Raw genomic sequence first — 19,147 nt, forward strand, 5'->3', positions numbered from 1 at the left:
TGGCAAGACTGAAAAAAGGTCCGAAATAGACATGATGTGGACTGGGGAAGAGGGGTCCAGCGCGAGGAATCAAGCTCCAGCGCAAGCACGAAGAGAAAGAAAAAATGACAACCTCCGCCAGCCCGAAGCATTGGCAGACGCGACTTCAGCTGGTTAGCGCTGTCAATGTTGGGCAGAGGTACAAGAAGTGTAAAGCAAAGATGTGAGCAGAATCGAACATGATGGGTAGCCACGGGCTAATGGGCAGGTCGCTTGCGGTTTGTTCCTAATAAAAGCAAGCGGCGGCGACCAGCGCAACGACCAGACCAGCAATAGCAGTGCTGCCTTGCTGACGTCCAGCGTCGTTCTTCTTGTCCTTCGTGGTAGGGGTGGTCTGGGGGCTTGTAGGAGATGCTGCATAGGTGCTGTTGGAGGTGTGGGTGGCAGTGCTGTTGTTCTCTTCGTGGAAGATGCCAGGCGAAACGGTAGGTGTCTCGCTCCTGGTTGACGAGGGAGTGTTGACAGTGGTAGTGGTGGTGGTGGTGGTGGTAGGGGGATGAGAAGAACTGGGGGTGGCAGAGGGAGTGCTCTTGCTGACACTGGTAGGCGTGGGCGAATGCGTAGAGCTGGGAGTTGACGTGCTTGAAGGCGGAGGCGGAGACGCAGTTGAGGAGCTCTGGGGGGAGGCAACCGAGGCCTCAAGAGCATTGGCGTTGCCAACAGGGGCAGAATGGCCGCCAGAGCCATCGGAGACAACAATGTTAGCCGACTTGCCCTTTGGCACAGTAACGACGCAAAAAGAAGCGTCACCCGCGCCATTTGCAGCATTGTTGCTCACAAGAGTACCATCGCTCTTGATTTCGCAAGGCAGACCGTTGCAGCCGCCATCAGGGCATTCAATCTTGACGCCGAAATTAGGCTTGTTGCGGAAAAGTGCCGGTGTTTCCTGCCACTTGGGGTTGATGCCGAGCTTGACAAAGGTCTGGCCATTGGCATCCGTGTTGGCACCAGCATTATAGCTTGCCCAGTTGCCGATGGGGTTGGCCTCGGTGCCCCAGATACAACCTTCAGGGCCAACACCAGGGCCGTTGATGTAATAGTGGGCGGCGGTGCTCTCCCAGTAGGAGGCTCCAGGAACGGCAAGGTCGGAAACAGAGTCGACAACTGTAGGGATGAGCATGGCCTCGTTGCCAGGCAAGATGGTCTGACAGAAAGAAATCTTCTTGGAGCATTTGTTGATGACCTTGAGAGCGCCGGTACCGGGGACACAGTTGGGCTGGTCCGCGAAGGGCTTTTGAATGTTGCCATTCTCGTCACAGAAGAGACCACCGTTCATAGAGCCAGGATAGCTGTACGTAGAGCCTTTCTCCCACTGATTCATGACCATGCCCACTTTACAGGCAATGGGGCAGTAGTGACCAGGCTGACAAGGCTGATCGGGGCTCATGGCCCAGCCGGCATTCTTCTCATTCGGAGTGACGGCAAAAAGGTTAGAGTCGTCGGTGGGAAAAGCGCAGGTGCCGCGCTTGACAACGGAGGAGACGGGGCTGGGAGGGCTCTCGACAGCACGGTGGTGGTGGTTGTGCTGCAGTTGGGTGTGTCGACGGGCCGAGTGGTGGATGTTGCGGTGGAGGAGTGAGGCGGCGTCAACGGCCGGCGCGAGCATGAGGACGGCCGAAGCAACAAAGGCCTGCAGCGTAGCGAGTTGCATGATGGCGGTGGTTTTGCGTGTGCCAGAGTATCGCGGAATAAACAGAACGTAATGAGCGCGAGCTCGTCAAGAGCTAGGCTGGTGTTAAAGACGGGATGCAAGGCTGCGTTAGCACAAGCCTATTGCGAGCGAACAATGATGGCGATATCGTGCTCGGAAGCGCTATTGGAAGTAGTAGAAGATTTCGAGCGAGAGCGAGCGCGCTGAGAGCATTTGTAGCAAATAGTTGGAAATAGTTGCAGAGTCGTCGAAGTGTAAACAAGAGGCGTGTGGGCCGATGGAGGTTAATGAATGAATCGAGCAAGAGCCGAGAACCAAAGGAGCGAGTCGAACAAGGCGGCAATTGAAACGGCGGCGGGTGACAAACAAGTCGAGAAGAGAAAAAGAATGGACGAGGGCGTAAAAGTTAGGCAGAAGATCAAACAAAAGGAGTGTGAGAAAGAGGGCTTTTGGCGAAGTATTAAAGTTGGGCGGGCCGGGTTGGGAAGAGGAGAGGAGAGGAGAAAAGGTACCAGATTGACGAGAGAGAGTTGTGGGTCTGACTGGGTGGGTTTAACAGTACCTTGTACAGGCGGTCTCGAACAAAGAAGAGAAAAGGCAGGAGGAGCAGGAGAAAAGGGTCACTCTGGGGTACTGGAGGGAGAGGGGGTACCTGAAATTGGACTTGACTCGGTCTGCAATTTACTATATACCGGGCGGGCGTTGACAAGGTACCACTAACCTTGTCTGGTGGTGCTGCTCATTCTGCCCTGCCGTCCTGCCTGCCAGCTGTCAGCCAGTGGTTGTTACCATTTATTAGCCCTGTGGTGCCTGTCGAAGCGGACAAAAGGTAAAAAAGGGTACCTGCATATTGGTGTTCCAATCGGACGCGGGCCGTCATCTCCCAGGGCCGTCCATTGTCCAATCACAGCTGGCACTCGCCACACCGGAAATGAGATGTGGATTCGTCTGTGGCAGTCGGTAGTGCAGCCCAGTCGCGTGGACTCGCGCGCCACACTCATTTTGTAGGTGTCATTGACTCTACCAAGATTCAATCAATGAATATTATCCGTCAGCACCATCCTGCACAACTCTTTTTTTATCCCTCATTTGTACCATGTATTATGCCGACTTGTCACCATTTATGCGTCTTGTACCTTTTATGCCGCTTGTACTTGCATTATACACTATGCAACCCGCTCCACCACTCTCAGCCAACTACGGAACATGCAGACACTAAAATAGCCTCCTGGATGGTGCCTGAATGTCGCTCTTGTTCCTGGCAATGGTGAGTCGTGTAGGCGGTTTTAGCTTCTCTTCTTCTTGTTACTTTTCACTTAATCCTTCCCTTCCTTTCTCTCCTTTGTCGTCTAGTCTCCTTTCTAACCAGTTTCACATGCTGCTCTTCCTCCCCAAAGCTTCCATGTGCTTCTCGCGTCCCCCGTCCGCGCATCATCACGTTCCAGACGAAGAGTCATGGCCCGTGTTGATGCCCAAGCCCAATGGCCAACTCCAAACCCTGCACTGGCACGCACTCCTACATACCCAGCAACAATGGGCACATGACCCAGGCCCTATTCCGGTTTCCAACAACGCGATCCGCCCTGGCGTCAGCATCCTTCCCGGTGTCGCATCCCACATGTAATTACGCTGAGAATCATAATCCGTAATGGCAAGGCTAACCAACCCATGAATAACTTAGGATCCCAGTCAGCTCGGATAGACTGGTGGCTTGACACAAGTTGTAGTCGACCCAAAAAGGGATCACGGAAGCAGCCCTGGACATTGACTCAAGTTTTGACTCTCTCGATGTCTTGTTTACCGCTCTCCTTGCTTCCTAGCGCCGGTTGCCTCTTCCCATGTTTGCTGTGTCACACAAAAATGTGGCCCGACTATTCCTATTGTGTCAGAGAGACCAAATCGATGATGAGGCAAATCAAAACAAAGAAAAATCGTGCAAAACTTTACAACTGTTACGAGCAAACGACAAGTTACCCAAAGCAAAGTCATGGCGACACGCCTTGGTGAAGCATCTTGTCCTGATGCCAAGCTTCGACCCTAATAAAATTGAGTATCCGTACGGAGAAAGAGGGCCATCTCTGAAGGGTCCGTGTCTCCTCCCCCAGCTGGAGCGGGCCGTTGCCTGGCCCAACTCTTCTTTTCAAGAGTGCAACTACCGACGGCTACTAACATTGCGGGCTAGAGGTTTACTTTACCCAACTATTATTACCTTCCCCATTGTGGCGGCTTGCGGGCTGAATCTCTTCATCTTGCCAACCAGCAACACGACACCGCCTTGACAGACTATAACCGAGGTATGAAGTACAAGCCGTTCGCGATAACTCTGTGAGAACTACACAACCCTGGGCAATAAGTGACCTATGCTATTATGTGATGAAAATCGGGGCCGGAAATGTGGTTTCAATCGCTGCCCACAACCGTGCATGGTCCTTCATTCTGTAACGGCAGCGGAGAAGACAAAAGCATCGTGCGGTTCCGTGAATGTTGGCTCGGGCCACAACTTGTAACAGTCGTTCCTCTTCTTCCTCGCAGCAACTCGCCCCTCTCCCTCAAAGGCTGCGCTGCACGCATCACCAGTTCCAAAGCGCAAAGTCTGAAATAATGCCGCGTTTTGTCGCGACGCGTGTTTCAAGGCGTTTAATCAGATAGAAAAAATCACTTAGCGCAGTTTTTCTCTTGGTACCTCTCTGCGGCATTTTAGCGTTAAAACAGGCCAAAGTACCATTGTCGAGGTGTCATGACAACGAACGGGTCAAGCAACTCGAGCAACCTTTTGCTGCCTCGCTTGTATTTGCTTACCTTGGGTCTGGTAATAGCTACATAGCAACTTCTTCCCTGGTCTGTATCCCATTGCCATCAAGCGCTGATGAGTTATCACTTTTTTGGTAGTCTTGAAGAGATGTACAGGCGATCCACCGGTCTGTCGAGCAACGGGTTGCTACCCGGCAGTACCAGTCGCCACGACAACAACCCAACAGCCTTTCGCGTTTCTTGCATCTCCTCTGGATCAGTCTCGAATTTTCGTAGAGGATGATTTTTTTTCCTTCGTGATAATATTTACGGTGGTCTTCTGGATGGCGATAGTTTGTTGGGACTATTGCTCACGCATTGAACTGGGAGATTTAGTACGACTTGTAAAAGCTCACCCAACTAGCAACGGAGACGTCTTCAACAGGCCAGGTTTTCGAAGAGCACACAATACCGAGGAAATGTTTCTTTACCATTTAATAAAGACTGCATCATCCAGTTGTGATATACGTGGCGCAGCAGAGCAACCAAGATGACAAACACCAGGGCATTCAACCAAATCCCCAACAACGCCGAGACTCCTCCCATGAAAAGAGCGCCATTCCGCCGCTTCACGACCAAAACTCGCGAACCTCGTGCCCCTCATCGTCCGTCGACGCTCCCGGCCTAACCAACCACCAGCCCCTCACCCTCACCTCTCTACCTCTCTCGCCGTCCTCCCGCAGCGCTTCCCCGACCGCCGCCTGCATCTGCCTCCGTATGACGCGCCACTCCACCGGCGCGCTCCCGCCACCGATCTGCGCTAGCGCCGTCCCCGGCGCGCCGGCACCCAGCACCAGTGCGCCGCCCTCGACCGCGGCAGTGGCGGAGCAGCAGCGGCGCCATCGCCGCGCGCCACCGGCGGCCTGACGCTCCCTCGCCGTCGTGGCTGCTGATGCCGCTTGACGACGGAGGCCGCGGCACGTCGCGGAACCAGGCGCGCCACTCGAGGCCGACGTGCAGCACCCGATCCAAACCGGGCACCGGCGTCCGGGTGGTGTTGAGGCGGTGACGCATGTTGCGGTCCAGGTAGAGCATGTCCCGCCGCGGGTTGAACCACGGCCCGGCGGCGGAGGAGGAGAAGAAGAAGCCGCGCAGCAGCGTGATGGCGCGCGACTCGCGACAGATGCCGTGGCTCGCGGGCGGCGGGTGGCGGATGTGAAAGTCCAGCAGCGTCGTCGGCCGGTCGTCCTTGTCGTCCTTGTCGCTGTTGTCGGATGTCGGGGGCGCGGCGAGCTCGCTGACGTGAAATATGCGCGGCCCGGGCAGGGTAGCCTCCCAGACGAGCTGCCGGACCTCGGGCGGTAGGCGGGCGAGTTCGAAGACCATGGTGGTTAGGTACACAGGGCTGGCTCAATGTTGCATCTTGGGCGAGTTGATGACCAAGTGATGCGGACAGCTTTCAAAGTAAAGAGAAAAATTGAGAGGTCGTGGAAATGTCACGCCAACCTGTCATGCGAGAGTCGTCACTCATATCTACTGCGCTTTAGGCAGCAGGAAAGAGCATCAGGTGCAAGGGCCGCGACCCATACGAGGGTAAAAGTGTAGGAGCCCCGAGGACATGCTGACGCGTATAGAGTGGCTGTATTTGATTTGATTCGATTTGAAAACTTTTTTTTTTCGGAATTTTCTTCTTCACTTGCGGTGTTTCGTTTATTAGACCGTGATATCAACTCCGCAAACTGTTATGGAAAGTGGAACACTTCGCATTCCCAATGAGGAATGCGAAAATCTATTTCCAATCGGCGAATAAAAATAGCCGACCAAGGCTGCGCTAGCCTGAACATGCTTGGCGATCCGCTCATACACGCGGCAATCATGTCCGCCAATATGAGGGTTCGGATCTCCCAAGCTCCGTACCTCCATGATCGAGACATGTCCGCCGACCCCATCACCTTGCTCAGTCTTGAAAATACACTGGAGGAAAGCGTTCCTTGGTCCGGGGCGACGTGTTCCTTGCGTCAGTTCCCCTCTCCACCAGTCTTAAATGGGTGCCTGGAGGACTTCTCATCATTCTGATCCTGCCCAGCCAGCTCCAGACTTTTTCGTCTAAACTGCTGCCTGCTGAGTAGAAATAGGCATCTGAATTATACATGGAAAGTGTGGGGCGAGTCCGTTACCGTCCACAGCCGCAGCGGTTGCTTTTCTCCTCCCCTCCCTCACCTACCACAACAGGTTCTTGTGCGTCCTCGCTGGCAATTATAGTGGTGCCTGCTATTCGTAATCATTGAGCTTGATGTGACGGGGAAATCTGAGAGACCCGCCATTTATTATGTGGCTGTGTGCCGCTGCCCTCTTGCCATTCTTGTGTGATTCTTCAACTCTCCACGCTTCCTCGTCTAGAACTTGCATCGCCATCGCGAGCATCTCCATCTTTCATTGCTCAACTATTGTTTTTGCTGTCAACGGATTTTTCTTTGTCCCCCATCCTGTTGAATCATGGATGACGACGTAGCTGCTCTCGTCATCGACAATGGGTAAGCTCTAGACTCAGAACACAACACCAGGTCAACGCATGCTCAAAAGGCCCGATGCTGATCCAAGTGTAGCTCCGGCATGTGCAAGGCCGGATTCGCCGGCGACGACGCCCCCCGCGCCGTCTTCCCCTCCATCGTCGGCCGCCCACGCCACCACGGCATCATGGTCGGCATGGGCCAGAAGGACTCGTACGTCGGCGACGAGGCCCAGTCCAAGCGCGGCGTCCTCAGCCTGCGGTACCCCATCGAGCACGGCGTCGTCACCAACTGGGACGACATGGAGAAGATCTGGCACCACACCTTCTACAACGAGCTGCGCGTCGCCCCCGAGGAGCACCCCGTCCTGCTCACCGAGGCCCCGATCAACCCCAAGTCGAACCGCGAGAAGATGACCCAGATCATCTTCGAGACCTTCAACGCGCCCGCCTTCTACGTCCAGATCCAGGCCGTCCTCTCCCTGTACGCCTCCGGCCGCACCACCGGCATCGTCCTCGACTCCGGCGACGGCGTCACCCACGTCGTGCCCATCTACGAGGGCTTCGCCCTGCCGCACGCCATCGCTCGCATCGACATGGCCGGCCGCGACCTCACGGATTACCTGATGAAGATCCTCGCCGAGCGTGGCTATGCCTTCTCGACCACAGCGGAGCGCGAGATCGTGCGCGACATCAAGGAGAAGTTGTGTTATGTGGCGCTCGACTTTGAGCAGGAACTGCAGACGGCCACCCAGAGCTCGAGCTTGGAAAAGTCGTACGAGTTGCCTGACGGCCAGGTCATCACCGTCGGTAACGAACGCTTCCGCGCACCTGAAGCCTTGTTCCAGCCGTCCGTTCTTGGGCTTGAAAGCGCCGGCATTCACGTCACCACGTTCAACGCCATCATCAAGTCCGACGTTGATGTTAGAAAAGACCTGTACAACAACATTGTTCTGGTACGTTCTCTGTTAAAAATGCTGGCTATTTATTTGACCATAGACTGACTAACCTTGTGTGTTTCAGTCCGGCGGCACCACCATGTATCCGGGCCTGGCCGATCGCATGCAAAAGGAACTGACGAGTCTCGCGCCATCCGCGATGAAGGTCAAGATCATCGCACCACCAGAACGCAAGTATTCCGTTTGGATCGGCGGGTCCATCCTCGCCTCTCTCTCGTCGTTCCAGCAGCTCTGGATCTCCAAGCAAGAATATGATGAGGCTGGTCCTTCCATTGTTCATCGCAAGTGCTTTTAAGAACGCGGTCCGCTGTCTTGGGGAGCGTTTGTGGCTCATCATAGCCAACTTTATCCCTTCGTATCCATTTGTGCAATCGTCTGCAGCATGAAGGGCACAAATGGCATGTCGGTGTGAAGACAGAAACGTGAGACCATCAGTCGCTTAGCTAGTCGGTAGCCGGCCATTGGGGCTTTTGTGTAGGGAAGATAGATTTCAAATTGCTATGTTTTCCTCTCTAACCTCTTGCTCAAAGACTGGTCGCAAACATGATGATCGGCAGTCCGCGTCGTTGTGATCGAGCTTTTCGACACGTGTGCTCAGTCCTCGAAGCATGAGCTCGCTGGTGATTAAATGTTCCATATTGCTCGTCCTTGCTCTAGCCCACCAGCACCTCTCGGTATCGAGTAAGATCTGGGCTGAACGATAAAGCTGTAACAGTAATACTAGAGCGCGCGAATCCCCCTGCTGTATTAGACTGGAAAATGGTCCACAGAGGAGAATAGGAAAGCCGTAAATGAGCTGTTCGATATCATCCTGGATAGCCGCAAGGTTGCTCAGAGCTTCTGCATTTGAGCTTGACGACACATACTGGCAGCATATCAGCGGAGATATGCGACGGACGACGTATGCAAAAGAGGCCTGAGCTTGCGAGGACGACCTGGTCTCTGATGACGGAAGTGGATTGCCGGTTGACATGGAGTTGCTCGTGATTTTGGTGACCTCAAGTTTATACTTTTGCAGCCGTTCAGGCTCGGGACACTGGCCAAAGTTTTGCTTTGGCAGAGAATTGGCCGGTAAGAGTTCGCTCTCCAAGCCTTGAAGCAGGCGCCACGACCGATTGCTCGCGGGTTCATGGACGGTCGTGCTTGGAGCCAAGCTCCTCGATGTATGGTAGCGTGGGTCATCCCACATATCCATCAACGGCTGCTCGGCCAGATTTGCGCTGTGCTCCGGAGCGAGGGCCTGTTCGATAACTAGCCGTGGATGACGGGTCATGATTTTGAGAAAAATGCTGTTTCCTTCGATGAGAACCGGTATTGTTTGAAACCAAGCGTGTGTGATGCCTGAGCTGACCAGCAACAATGGATCCTGGACAAGGGCGTCGATGGTGTTGATGCTGCCCTGCAGAAAGGATAGATCGAACCAGCATACGTAATTGATTAGGAGAGCTGCGCCGACAATGGACTCGGCGTTCGTTTTGGTGAGAGGCCTCGATAGGCCCTGGCGAAAAAGCGAAAGCGCCCTAGGCATGAGCCAGCTGGCCAGGTCCGAGTATTTTCTGCTTTGTGGATGGAGCGTGGAGAGGTGCATTGCAGAAGTACACAACACGGAAGCCATGACAAAGTGTTCCTAGCAAAGATTCAGTATGAGGTGTAGTTCAATGACCGATTCTTGACAGAAGCTGTACGTTGATTGCGTGCTGCATGACGACGGACCATATTTCAGGATACACCAGCGTCGAGCGCGTGTGCCTGTCCCAGTGATGAAACAGTTCAAGCTGTAAGAGACTCATTTGAGGGGTCATTCCCAGACCCGGGACAATGATATGCCGCGCTTGTCCCACGGCAGTCTCATTATTGGGCGGCGAGATGCATGCGATGCCGCGCTTGAGGCAGCTGCCGCAAGGCTGACGTTCATCGCACTGCCATCTGCTATGTGAGCCCAGATGTCCGAAATACAGGCCCTAATATAGAGCGAGAGTCTTTGTTCCAGGTGTATCATACCTTGACTTTCCGGATCTTGCATCCGATACAACCGCGTCGGCTTTTCTTATGACGCCGAATCTGGCGTTGCGCGCCGACATCGACCGTTTGCGCGACAAGAATCGGGCGAGTTTTGCCCGGCTTGAGGATGCTGTTGATGAATATGGGTGATGTTCTCTGATCTGCCATTGGAACGTATATAGAGGGAACCCATGGCTCGGTGGAATGCCGGATGGGAGGGATGGGATGGGATGGGAGGGGGAGAAGGTGTGAAGTGGAAGACTTGGTTGACGCCATGACTGTGATGATTTGGGGACGCCCCACTGAGGCCGGGCCAAGCTGAGGCTGCTGCCAGCAATGTTGACGAGGTTGTCGCGTTTCATCAGGACATTGATTTTTTGTTTACAAATTTATTGGCATGAAGTTTTATTGAAATATTTCCTCAAATATTTCTCAAATATTTCCTCCCATGATTTTCCCACTCACTTCGGCCATCGAGTAGCATTTCGTAGCTTTTATCGACATCACTGTAACCCGTTGGCTGGCTTCAACCCAGTACGTGATGGCATCTACCTCGGTCGTCTACATCGGTCACTGTACGTATGGAGCGTGTCGATTGGTAACTGACGGTTGACTGGTTGCTTTATTATTGCTCTTCTAATCCAGACCTGGATTGGGCGACGTCACTCACTAAGTCACCTCATTGAAATCACCAAAGTGCAATGGAAGTGTTGCCGAAACACCGCCATCGATCAATGTCCGCACAACACTAAATAGTACTCCGACCGCCTTGCCGAATACAGTAAAAAGAGTCATCCAAGTTGCTGTTCGACATGTCGGTGGCGCATGGCCACGAGCGGGATCGCCAGTCGCATTTCCGAAAATGGATAAAGGTGTCAGCCAGGCTCGATCTCGGCCATCAGTCCACGGAATACCGGCATTTACATAAATAAGTGCATATAAAGCAACCCCTTGGACTATCTTTTGATAGAATTGGATACGTTCACTGCCACAATCCTTCTCATCCTCTTCATTCTCTGTACATCTTGCCTATACTTTGCACATCTTCTCTTCACAATGGTTACTCTAGAAGATGCCCAGGCCTCCAACGCCAAGATCGCCACCACCCTGCCCTCCGGGATGGTCGCCGTCTTCGTCGGCGGCACCAGCGGCATCGGTGAGCACACCTTGAAGCGCTTCGCCGAGCACACCAAGAGCCCGCTCATCTACCTCGTCGGCCGGTCCCGGGAGGCCGCCGACCGCATCACCTCCGAGTGCGCCCGGCTGAACCCCGACGGCCGCTACATCTTCATCCAATCCGACGTCAGCCTGCTCAACAACGTATCGCAAGTCTGTGAGCGGATCCTGTCCGAGACCAAGACCGTCAACCTCTTGTTTCAAACACAGGGAGGTCTGCAGATAGACAGTGAGTCCTTGCCATATCAAGCCAGGGTCTTATTGTATCTAACAGCCATTCCATCAGGGACCACGGAAGGGCTCACCAAAGCGTACGTGCTTCCCGTCACCTCGCGCATCCTCTTCGCGCTCAGCCTCCTGCCTGCCCTCCAACGAGCGTCCGGCCTGCGGCGCGTCGTCTCCGTCTTCGCCGCCGGCCACGAGGGCCCGTTTGGCGCGGACGACTGGTCCGGGTACGCCTCGCGGCACCCCCTCGGCGCCCGCGGCCACCTCGCCTCCATGATCACCATGGCGCACAGCGTCCTGGCGCGGCGGGCCCCGGAGGTGAGCTTCGTCCACAACTTCCCGGGCGCCGTCAAGACGCCGTTTGGCAAAGACGCGACGGGCGCCATGGTCGTGGTGCGCGCGGCGCTGGCGCTGCTCGGGCCGCTGCTGCTCAAGTTCCGCCCGCCGGAGGAGTCGTCGGTGCTGCAGCTGTACTGCGCCACCAGCGCGGCGTTCCCGCCGGCGACGGGCGAGGCGGCTGGCATTCCTCTCGCGGAGGGGACTGCCGTTTCGGTGGGGAGTGGGGGAAGGCCGGGGAGCGGTAGCTACAACGTGGGTGAGGTTTGTGAGAGAGTGTCCGAGGGCGTCGAGAAGCGGATGGTCGAGGCGCGCGAGAACGGGGTGGAGGATCGACTGTGGGCGCATCTTGTTGGGGAAGTCAAGGAAATCACCGGAAAGGTGTACTGAATGAGGTGCTGTCCATGTTTCTTTTTTCTGTGTTGATGTGCCAAATTCAGTCAGAGATATGATTAGAAAAGGCGTTGTCGACGCAATTTCCCTCCGTTGCGAGGACCCTTTCATCGCTGGATATGTAGAGACTGTGTCACCCCGAAAGCGGCTCCTCTCCCCGAGCCGCCCTCCAGCGATTGCTCGACTCGACCAACCCCCCTCGGCAGTCCTTGACCAGCCAGCCCCATCGCCGGAGGAAACCCGGCGTCACCTCCCAGCTCTCCGGGCGGTGCGCCTCCCCCCACAAGATGAGGCCGTTGCGATTCGCCGTGTAATCGTCCTCCCCCTCCCCCTCACTGCCGCCACCCGTCATCGCCGGCGGTGTCGTCTCTGGTCGCGGCAGCGAGCCGTCCAGGAAGTAGGCCGGGTCGACCAGGTCGCCGACCAGGTCCGCCACGAGCGCCGCCAAGTCGAGCCCGCCTCGCCCCTCGCGCGCGATCATGGCGTCGCGGACGCCCGGGAAGGGAAACAGGTCGATGCACGCGGCGTGCACGACGGTGCGCTGCAGCGGCGTCGGCTCCAGCGACGCGGGGAGGCCCACGGCGGCGGCGACGGCGGCGACGACGGCGGCGCGGCAGGGGAAGACGAGCTCCGCGGGGGTGGGCTGGAGCTCCGAGGCGGCGGAGGTGACGCCTCGGGTGAGATACTGCGCGCAGGCAAGTAGCGCCATCTTGTTGGCGAGTAGGCCGCGCAGCACGTTGACGTGGATGAGGTGCAGCAGATGGTCCTGGGTCGGACAGGGCCGGAAGGGCCGCACGGAGGGTGCCAAGGGAGAGGGCCCTGTTCCTCTGAGACTCGAGACTCGGCTGCTATCGATGGTGTCATGCTCGATGAGAGTTGACACAGATGCTACTTGTCTCCGAGTAGTAGTAACAGGCTCGTTGGCGTCGTGCTGGTAGACGTGCCGCCACCTGTCCACTTGGTATGGGCGCTGGATTTGACTCTGGCTACTGGCTTGCGCCTCCTCTCTCTTGCGCGATCCTGCCAGGTTAAAGTGATTAGAACTTAGTTCGAAAAAAATAACAAACCAAACGTTCTACATATTGGGGACCAGAAGACGCGTACTTCTCTGTCGCTGGTTGATGCGGTTCTGCAGCCGCTTTCGCTGCTTCCGCTCCTCGGCATCCTCGGCATTCATGGCGGCGATCCGCATCGTAGAGTCGGAGGCTGCGGAAAAAGGGCAATGATAGTATAGCTTCAGAGAACCCTTGTACCCGCACGTTACATGCACTAATGAGAAGTGCAGTCCTTGTAGTCTCCGAGGAAGCCCCAAGATGCCAGCCACATGGCGCGAAGCAGGTGGCGTGGCGATGACGCCGGTTGGCGCTTATTTCAAGGCTAGGTTTCTTTGACCAGCCACTTTTATCCCTTTGTGTGGTAAAGCTGAGAAATAATAGGTTGTTGATAGAAGCGAATTGCGTGCGGTGAACTGATTTCATGGCTTATCGGCCACCGCCAACCTACACGCAAGTGTCGAAACAGACAAGTCGAAGCTTGGTGCCATGATTCCAGTAGAAATCATCATGTTTGAGGTTGATCAAAAATTAACCCTGTGGCTAGACTAACGGAAGATGGCTCGCGACTTGAGCCTCACTTGACTTTTTTAAGTTTCTCCGGCGTGCTCTTAACGCGGTCTAGACAAACCAACAGCGCGTCTTGTTAGTAGAGAAGTTCTCGCATGACCGTTTCACTGTAAAAGTAAACCAGGCAGGCTAGGCTTTTTTTTCAGTGCGCGTTCACTGCGCGTAGATTTTCTTTCTTGAATGAATGTTGGGCAGGATTATCCTCTCTTCTTCTTCGTCATCTTCCTCAGCCTCCTCTCGCCCCCGGACCTGTAACCACCCCAAGCATTTTCTCGACCAACCATGGAGCCCGAAGTTCGCTTCCGTACGTCCATTCATCACTTTTGCTCTCCTCCATCTCCCCAGACTGACCGCCGGAAAACCGTAGTCCTTCACTGCGTAACCGTCGCACGCGTCGTGCCCACGCTCTGTACCCTCTTCATCTACCTTCGCCGGCGCGAACGCACCTGCCTCAAGCCCCTCTGGCTCTTCATCGGCTTCCTCTGGGGCACCGGCTTCCTGTGGTACGCCCACGCCGCCTTCGTCCTCGAGGACCTGCGCCTCGCCGGCCGCATCCTGCTCGGCTTCGGCGCCGCTTTCGACGGCGTCTTCTTCCTCCGTGAGGACCTCGAGCGCCTCTGGGCCAAGATCGACCGCGACGACGAGGACCTCCTGCTCCTGTCCTCCCCGCTCGTCCCCCCACCACCACCGCCGACGCCGACGCGACGGCCGTGGACGCGACGGCCTCGCTGGCCTCGCTCGACGTTCGGCCGCTACGGCCCGCCGCCGCCGCGGTACAGCGAGTTCCCGGAGATGGGGGAGACCGTCGTCGAGCTTGGCACCATCGACCCGGCCGTGCTGCGGCCCCAGCGAGACCAAGCGGATGCCCCGAGTGTCAGCAGTTCGAGACGCTAAGTGTATGCCTTTGGTGGCAAAACGAGGAAGTTCTTTCGGAGTGTGCGGGGGGGAACGTGTTACGGGTATAGAGAGCTTCAACCAGCATTTGAAGCTGGTTCTCGTTTGAGCTGGGCCAGCAGGTGAACAGGTGAGTTCCTCACCCCAGCGATATTGCCCCGCTGTGCTTTTTTAACCCTTCCGCTTTTATACAGGATAAGACGGACAAGTTTCTGGGGGTTGCTTTGCGCGGCGAGTTAGGTGGGCTCACGTAAGTGCCAGAGCGCTGGTAAAGACGGTATTGGAAGATCACACAGCTCGCGGCTTGGTTGGGTTGCATAGCGAGGCGTTCCGGGGATGTTGCGATGGAATCCTTTGATTCTTTCATTTTATTGTTGAGTTTCTCCTCATTTTCTGCAGATGATACCTACGAAGTTTCAGTGGTTTTTGTCAAAACCTGTGTCACGTTCAGCCCAGCAGACACGATCTTTAGCAATCACATCGCAGTGTTGATTGTCATGAGGCTTGTTCGGCGGCACCGTGCCACTGACCAGAGCTAGATATGAAGAGACGCAAAAGTACACTTACAAGAGTTGATCGAGCCTCTATTTCGTGGCATGTTCGCCTATGTTATACACTGGCTATCAAAGGCCCTTCTCGCGATGTCCCACCACCCGAGCAAACGAGTCAAAGGCCATGGTCATCGAGTGCCGCCCCGACGTCTTGCTCCGCAGATGGTCGTCGTAGTCGAGCATCTCCTTGTACGGCACCTTGGCCACAATCTCCACCATCCGCGCCGCCGAGCGCTTCCCGCGCAGCGACGTCACCGAGTCGTACGGGTCCGGTGGCGCGTATATGCGGCTCACGTCGATCGGCTGATCCTCCTCGCCGGCACCGGCAGCGCCGCCGCCGCCAGCTTCCGCCGATCGATCGTTTACCTCGAGCACCTGCCCGCCGGCGCCCGAGGCAATGTCATGCTGCACCGTGCCCGCCGCCTGTTCGGGGCACGTAATGTGCGCCAGCATGATGGGCTCCATGACACCGACTTGCCCCTTGTCGAAGGCGTCGCGTAGGCTGCTCTGCACACCCGCCCGGGCCGCCGAGCTAAAGTGACCGCCGGTGGGCGACGCGCAGGCGCCGTCGCTTGTGTCGAGCTCGACTGTCGCAAGGCACCCGTGCAGCGGCGCTGCTCGGCGCGGGCCGCGAGCGAGACCAGCAATGGCACCGTTGAGAAGCTGTTGCTGAGCCTCGTCAACGTCGAAGTCGATCGCGTTCTCGTCAGGTATCACAATGTTGAACATGTTGCCGTCTCGCTCAACGCATGATTCCTGTAGTGTTTCTCTGTGGTGAGCCTCCAGCGGCTCTAGAGTCACGAGGCAGGTTACTTTACCAGCCTTGCTGGCTACCGGCCTGTCAAACACAATCCTCTGCGGCTGTGCGGCTACTGTGAGGCACTCTTTGTAGTCGACCTCGATAGGCCCAAATTCGGCGTCGATCTTGTGCTTCTGCCTCATGTTGTATAGCGAAACGTCAAGATGAAGCTTGCCCATGCCCTGCACGGTGAACTGCTCCGTCTTGGGGTCTCGGCTCCATCGCAGACTTGGGTCTTGCCGCGACGCATTCTCCAGCGCCACCTGTAGCTGCCGCGCAGCCACAGTACCATACGGCTCAACCTGTAGAAACGCGACGGGCGGAGGGATCTCTGGCGGCCGGACTTGCAGGCTACGGAGCGCTGCATGGGGGGCCTTGCTGTTTGTTGTCGTGATCAACGTGTCCCCAGTCCGGGCCTGTTTCAATCCTCGAAGAGCGCCAATTTGGCCAACCGATAGTTCTTGAACGTCATGCGTCTTGTCGGCGGATATTTGAAGAATACCCATTGGGCTCTCACTGACTGCCATGTGGGTGTTGAACGTGGCTGCGCTCCGTGCCAAGGTACCGTGGTAGACTCGCACGAAGCTGATGATACCCTCCTTCGGATGCTCAAATACCTTGAACACGGATGATATCGATGCAATTTGTTTTGCTCCGGCCTGTTTTGAGCCACCCTGGAGAGCTTCACCTAGTTTATGGTTTGTACCGCTTATGCGCACGCTTACGTCGGGTCGGTCAGACGGGTTTGGGAGATAGCTGGCAATGGCGTCCATCAGAGGCTCGACTCCAATGTGACGAAAGCTTGAACCGGCAAATACAGGAATAGCACGACCATTGCCGCTCTGGATTGCTCTGCGAATGGCCTCCTTGATTGTCGAAGAGGGGATATCCGTGTTTTCGGCAAGGAATTCGTCCATGATAACCTCGTCGAATTCAGCCAGACCTTCAATCAGGTGCTGGCGCGCAACTGCAACCTCTTCCACAAGCTCAGCATTGGAAGTCGTGAGCTTCCTCAGCAGCTCATCCTTCTCATATTTCACCGTCTTCTTATCGTTGTGTCGGTAGCCGACGGAATCGATAATGTCGATGACGCCGACAAACTGGTCATTCTCCCACCACGGGATCTGGCAAACGAGCGGCCACCCCTTGAGCCGGCCGCCAATCTCCAGCACCGACTTGCGGAACGACGCGCCCTCGCGGTCCAGCTTGTTGCAGTAGACGATGCGCGGGATGCGAAACTCGTGGGCCGAGCCCCATACGCGCTCCGTGTGCGCCTCGACGCCCTTGACCGAGTCAATGATGCAGACGGCGCCGTCGAGGATCGGCAGACAGCGGTCGACCTCGAACCGGAAGTCCTGGTGGCCGGGCGTGTCGATCAGGTTGACGGTCTTGGGGCCGGTGCCGGGCGGGCAGTGTTCTTTGCGCGGCCAGGGAAACGTGATGGCGGCCGACTGGATGGTGATGCCGCGCTCGCGCTCGAGTTCGAGAAAGTCGGTGACTGTGTTTCCGGAGTCGACGTCTCCGACGCGGGACGTGACGCCGCTGTAGAAAAGCATGCGCTCCGTCGTCGTGGTTTTGCCCTGTTGTGAGCTGTTAGTCTGGCTGGAGGCAGTGGCGGGACGGATAGACCACGAACCGCATCGACGTGAGCGATGATGCCAATATTTCGGATATCTTTTAACCGATTGGTATGGTACTCTTGCGCTAATGAGCTGTATAGCGCGGTTCTGCTGAGGTTGAGCGTCACGGTGGGCTTGCAGCGGCGACTGGTCACGGCGAGCCTAGGGGTTGCACGCGCGACCGTTAACAGAATCATCGGGATTAGGGGAAGCCAGAGGCTTCATAAATTTCATAAGACCATGCGAAAAAAGCCCGACGGTAAAGTACAATATCAACCGTAGCACTCACAATAGATAGAGTATCTGACGAGCTTGCCAATGATGATCTCGCAGCTTCAAACGGCACAAGCGGCAGAATTCGAGCATCATACAACTGGTATAGGAAGGCGGTAGGAAAGCAGTTTTCATGTGGGACAACCTGCAAGTGACAGCCTGCTTGCAGCCCCCTTGGCCAGCATTTAGAGTGGATCCACTACGTAGTTTCATACGTACATAGGTGTTTGGAGCTTCTTGGACAACTCAAGCCACCAGGTTTTTCGCTAAAGAGCTGCCTGGAGCCATCTTCTGCCTTATTTCAGCTGCCTGAACTTTCCAATCGCCATCGAATCCCCCCTTCCATCACCGTTACCGCAATCCGTTCGTGCCGCTCAGTACCCGTCGTCATGGAGCTCTCCGACATCTTGTATGTTATTGTCTTCAATTTGTCGCCCAGCCGACTGCGCTGCGCCCAGATGAAGCTGTTGCTAACCAATGCGCCCGCCGTCTAGCCGCATCGTCAACTTGGCCGTTGGTGCCATAACCGTCCTTGGCGGTGTCTTTGGTTTCTTTGGAGGTGGACTGTACGTTATCTTGCCGCACGCGGCGCCTGCCAGACTCGCCAACGTACTAACCCGACCGAAACAGGCGCGCCATCGTCCTCAGCGTCTATATGATCATCTTTGGTCTCTCTATTGGTCTCCTCGGTATGAACGAGCCTCCAAACCACGCGCAGCCCCTCGAAGCCGTTGCTAACAGCCGCCGCAGAGTTCCAGATCCCTCCCCAGGTCTCCCGCTACGCCAACTTTCTGTTCTCCTTTATCGGCCGTGGTGTCTGTAAGTTCTAGTCATCCCCGCTCCTCTGGCCTGGCATGCTCCTGCGTTTGTTGCGCTGGTGCGCTAACAACGTCACCAAGTCTACATCTTCCTCGGCTGCCTGCTCCTTGGCGAAAAGATCATCAGCAACATTGCTGGTGGAGTCGTCGGTGTCATCGGTATCGCCTACATCGCTCTCGAGTTTGTCCCCTCCATCGAGCCCCCTGCCAACATGCGCGAAGCCGATGCCGCTGGATGGGGCGCCGAGCAGGTTTAAAACCGTCTCCATACAGTTTTAAACTCGGCGAACAACCGATCGATAGTTTCAAGCGGATCCCGAGCTTCTACGAAACTTTGGCACGATACAAATTAACTAGAAATGGGGTGGTAATAGAGGAGGAAAAGTCCAGCACTTAATAACTGCTGTGTTTACGACCTGTACTTTATGGAATAGGAAACCGTCGAGATATGTGACGCGGATTGCGGAGTTGGTTCGAATGACCGTGGGCTTCCCGCGATAGTAAAATACCAGATATGAAGGGAATGGGATAAATATTAAGGTGTTTCCATAA

The 19,147-nt window shown here is 55.8% G+C and overlaps 8 protein-coding genes across 8 annotated transcripts; 4 read left to right on the forward strand and 4 right to left on the reverse strand.

Annotated features, from left to right (window-relative positions):
* Positions 1 to 265: 265 nt before the first annotated feature.
* ISF_05585 (sun) lies at positions 266 to 1,690 on the reverse strand (the record flags this gene model as incomplete). Its single annotated transcript, XM_018849190.1, has 1 exon — positions 266 to 1,690. The coding sequence occupies one exon, from the start codon at positions 1,688 to 1,690 to the stop codon at positions 266 to 268; it is 1,425 nt and encodes a 474-aa protein (XP_018703761.1).
* Positions 1,691 to 5,137: 3,447 nt separating this feature from the next.
* ISF_05586 (hypothetical protein) lies at positions 5,138 to 5,806 on the reverse strand (the record flags this gene model as incomplete). The annotated part of the gene is made up of 1 exon (XM_018849191.1): positions 5,138 to 5,806. The coding sequence occupies one exon, from the start codon at positions 5,804 to 5,806 to the stop codon at positions 5,138 to 5,140; it is 669 nt and encodes a 222-aa protein (XP_018703762.1).
* Positions 5,807 to 6,916: 1,110 nt separating this feature from the next.
* Positions 6,917 to 8,183, forward strand: ISF_05587 (actin; the record flags this gene model as incomplete). Its single annotated transcript, XM_018849192.1, has 3 exons — positions 6,917 to 6,954; positions 7,027 to 7,885; positions 7,953 to 8,183. 3 exons carry the CDS (start codon positions 6,917 to 6,919, stop codon positions 8,181 to 8,183), a joined length of 1,128 nt encoding a protein of 375 aa, XP_018703763.1.
* A 2,762-nt stretch (positions 8,184 to 10,945) lies between these two features.
* ISF_05588 (NAD(P)-binding domain protein) lies at positions 10,946 to 12,016 on the forward strand (the record flags this gene model as incomplete). The annotated part of the gene is made up of 2 exons (XM_018849193.1): positions 10,946 to 11,294; positions 11,340 to 12,016. 2 exons carry the CDS (start codon positions 10,946 to 10,948, stop codon positions 12,014 to 12,016), a joined length of 1,026 nt encoding a protein of 341 aa, XP_018703764.1.
* A 136-nt stretch (positions 12,017 to 12,152) lies between these two features.
* ISF_05589 (hypothetical protein) lies at positions 12,153 to 13,196 on the reverse strand (the record flags this gene model as incomplete). Its single annotated transcript, XM_018849194.1, has 2 exons — positions 12,153 to 13,039; positions 13,124 to 13,196. 2 exons carry the CDS (start codon positions 13,194 to 13,196, stop codon positions 12,153 to 12,155), a joined length of 960 nt encoding a protein of 319 aa, XP_018703765.1.
* Positions 13,197 to 13,923: 727 nt separating this feature from the next.
* Positions 13,924 to 14,535, forward strand: ISF_05590 (hypothetical protein; the record flags this gene model as incomplete). The annotated part of the gene is made up of 2 exons (XM_018849195.1): positions 13,924 to 13,945; positions 14,009 to 14,535. 2 exons carry the CDS (start codon positions 13,924 to 13,926, stop codon positions 14,533 to 14,535), a joined length of 549 nt encoding a protein of 182 aa, XP_018703766.1.
* Positions 14,536 to 15,158: 623 nt separating this feature from the next.
* On the reverse strand, positions 15,159 to 17,441 carry ISF_05591 (elongation factor G; the record flags this gene model as incomplete). Its single annotated transcript, XM_018849196.1, has 1 exon — positions 15,159 to 17,441. The coding sequence occupies one exon, from the start codon at positions 17,439 to 17,441 to the stop codon at positions 15,159 to 15,161; it is 2,283 nt and encodes a 760-aa protein (XP_018703767.1).
* Positions 17,442 to 18,166: 725 nt separating this feature from the next.
* On the forward strand, positions 18,167 to 18,852 carry ISF_05592 (Golgi apparatus membrane protein TVP15; the record flags this gene model as incomplete). The annotated part of the gene is made up of 5 exons (XM_018849197.1): positions 18,167 to 18,186; positions 18,272 to 18,343; positions 18,408 to 18,466; positions 18,519 to 18,596; positions 18,677 to 18,852. 5 exons carry the CDS (start codon positions 18,167 to 18,169, stop codon positions 18,850 to 18,852), a joined length of 405 nt encoding a protein of 134 aa, XP_018703768.1.
* Positions 18,853 to 19,147: the final 295 nt, after the last annotated feature.

This window comes from Cordyceps fumosorosea (genome assembly GCF_001636725.1).
Source record: "Cordyceps fumosorosea ARSEF 2679 chromosome Unknown scaffold_13, whole genome shotgun sequence".
NCBI classification, from domain to species: domain Eukaryota; kingdom Fungi; phylum Ascomycota; class Sordariomycetes; order Hypocreales; family Cordycipitaceae; genus Cordyceps; species Cordyceps fumosorosea.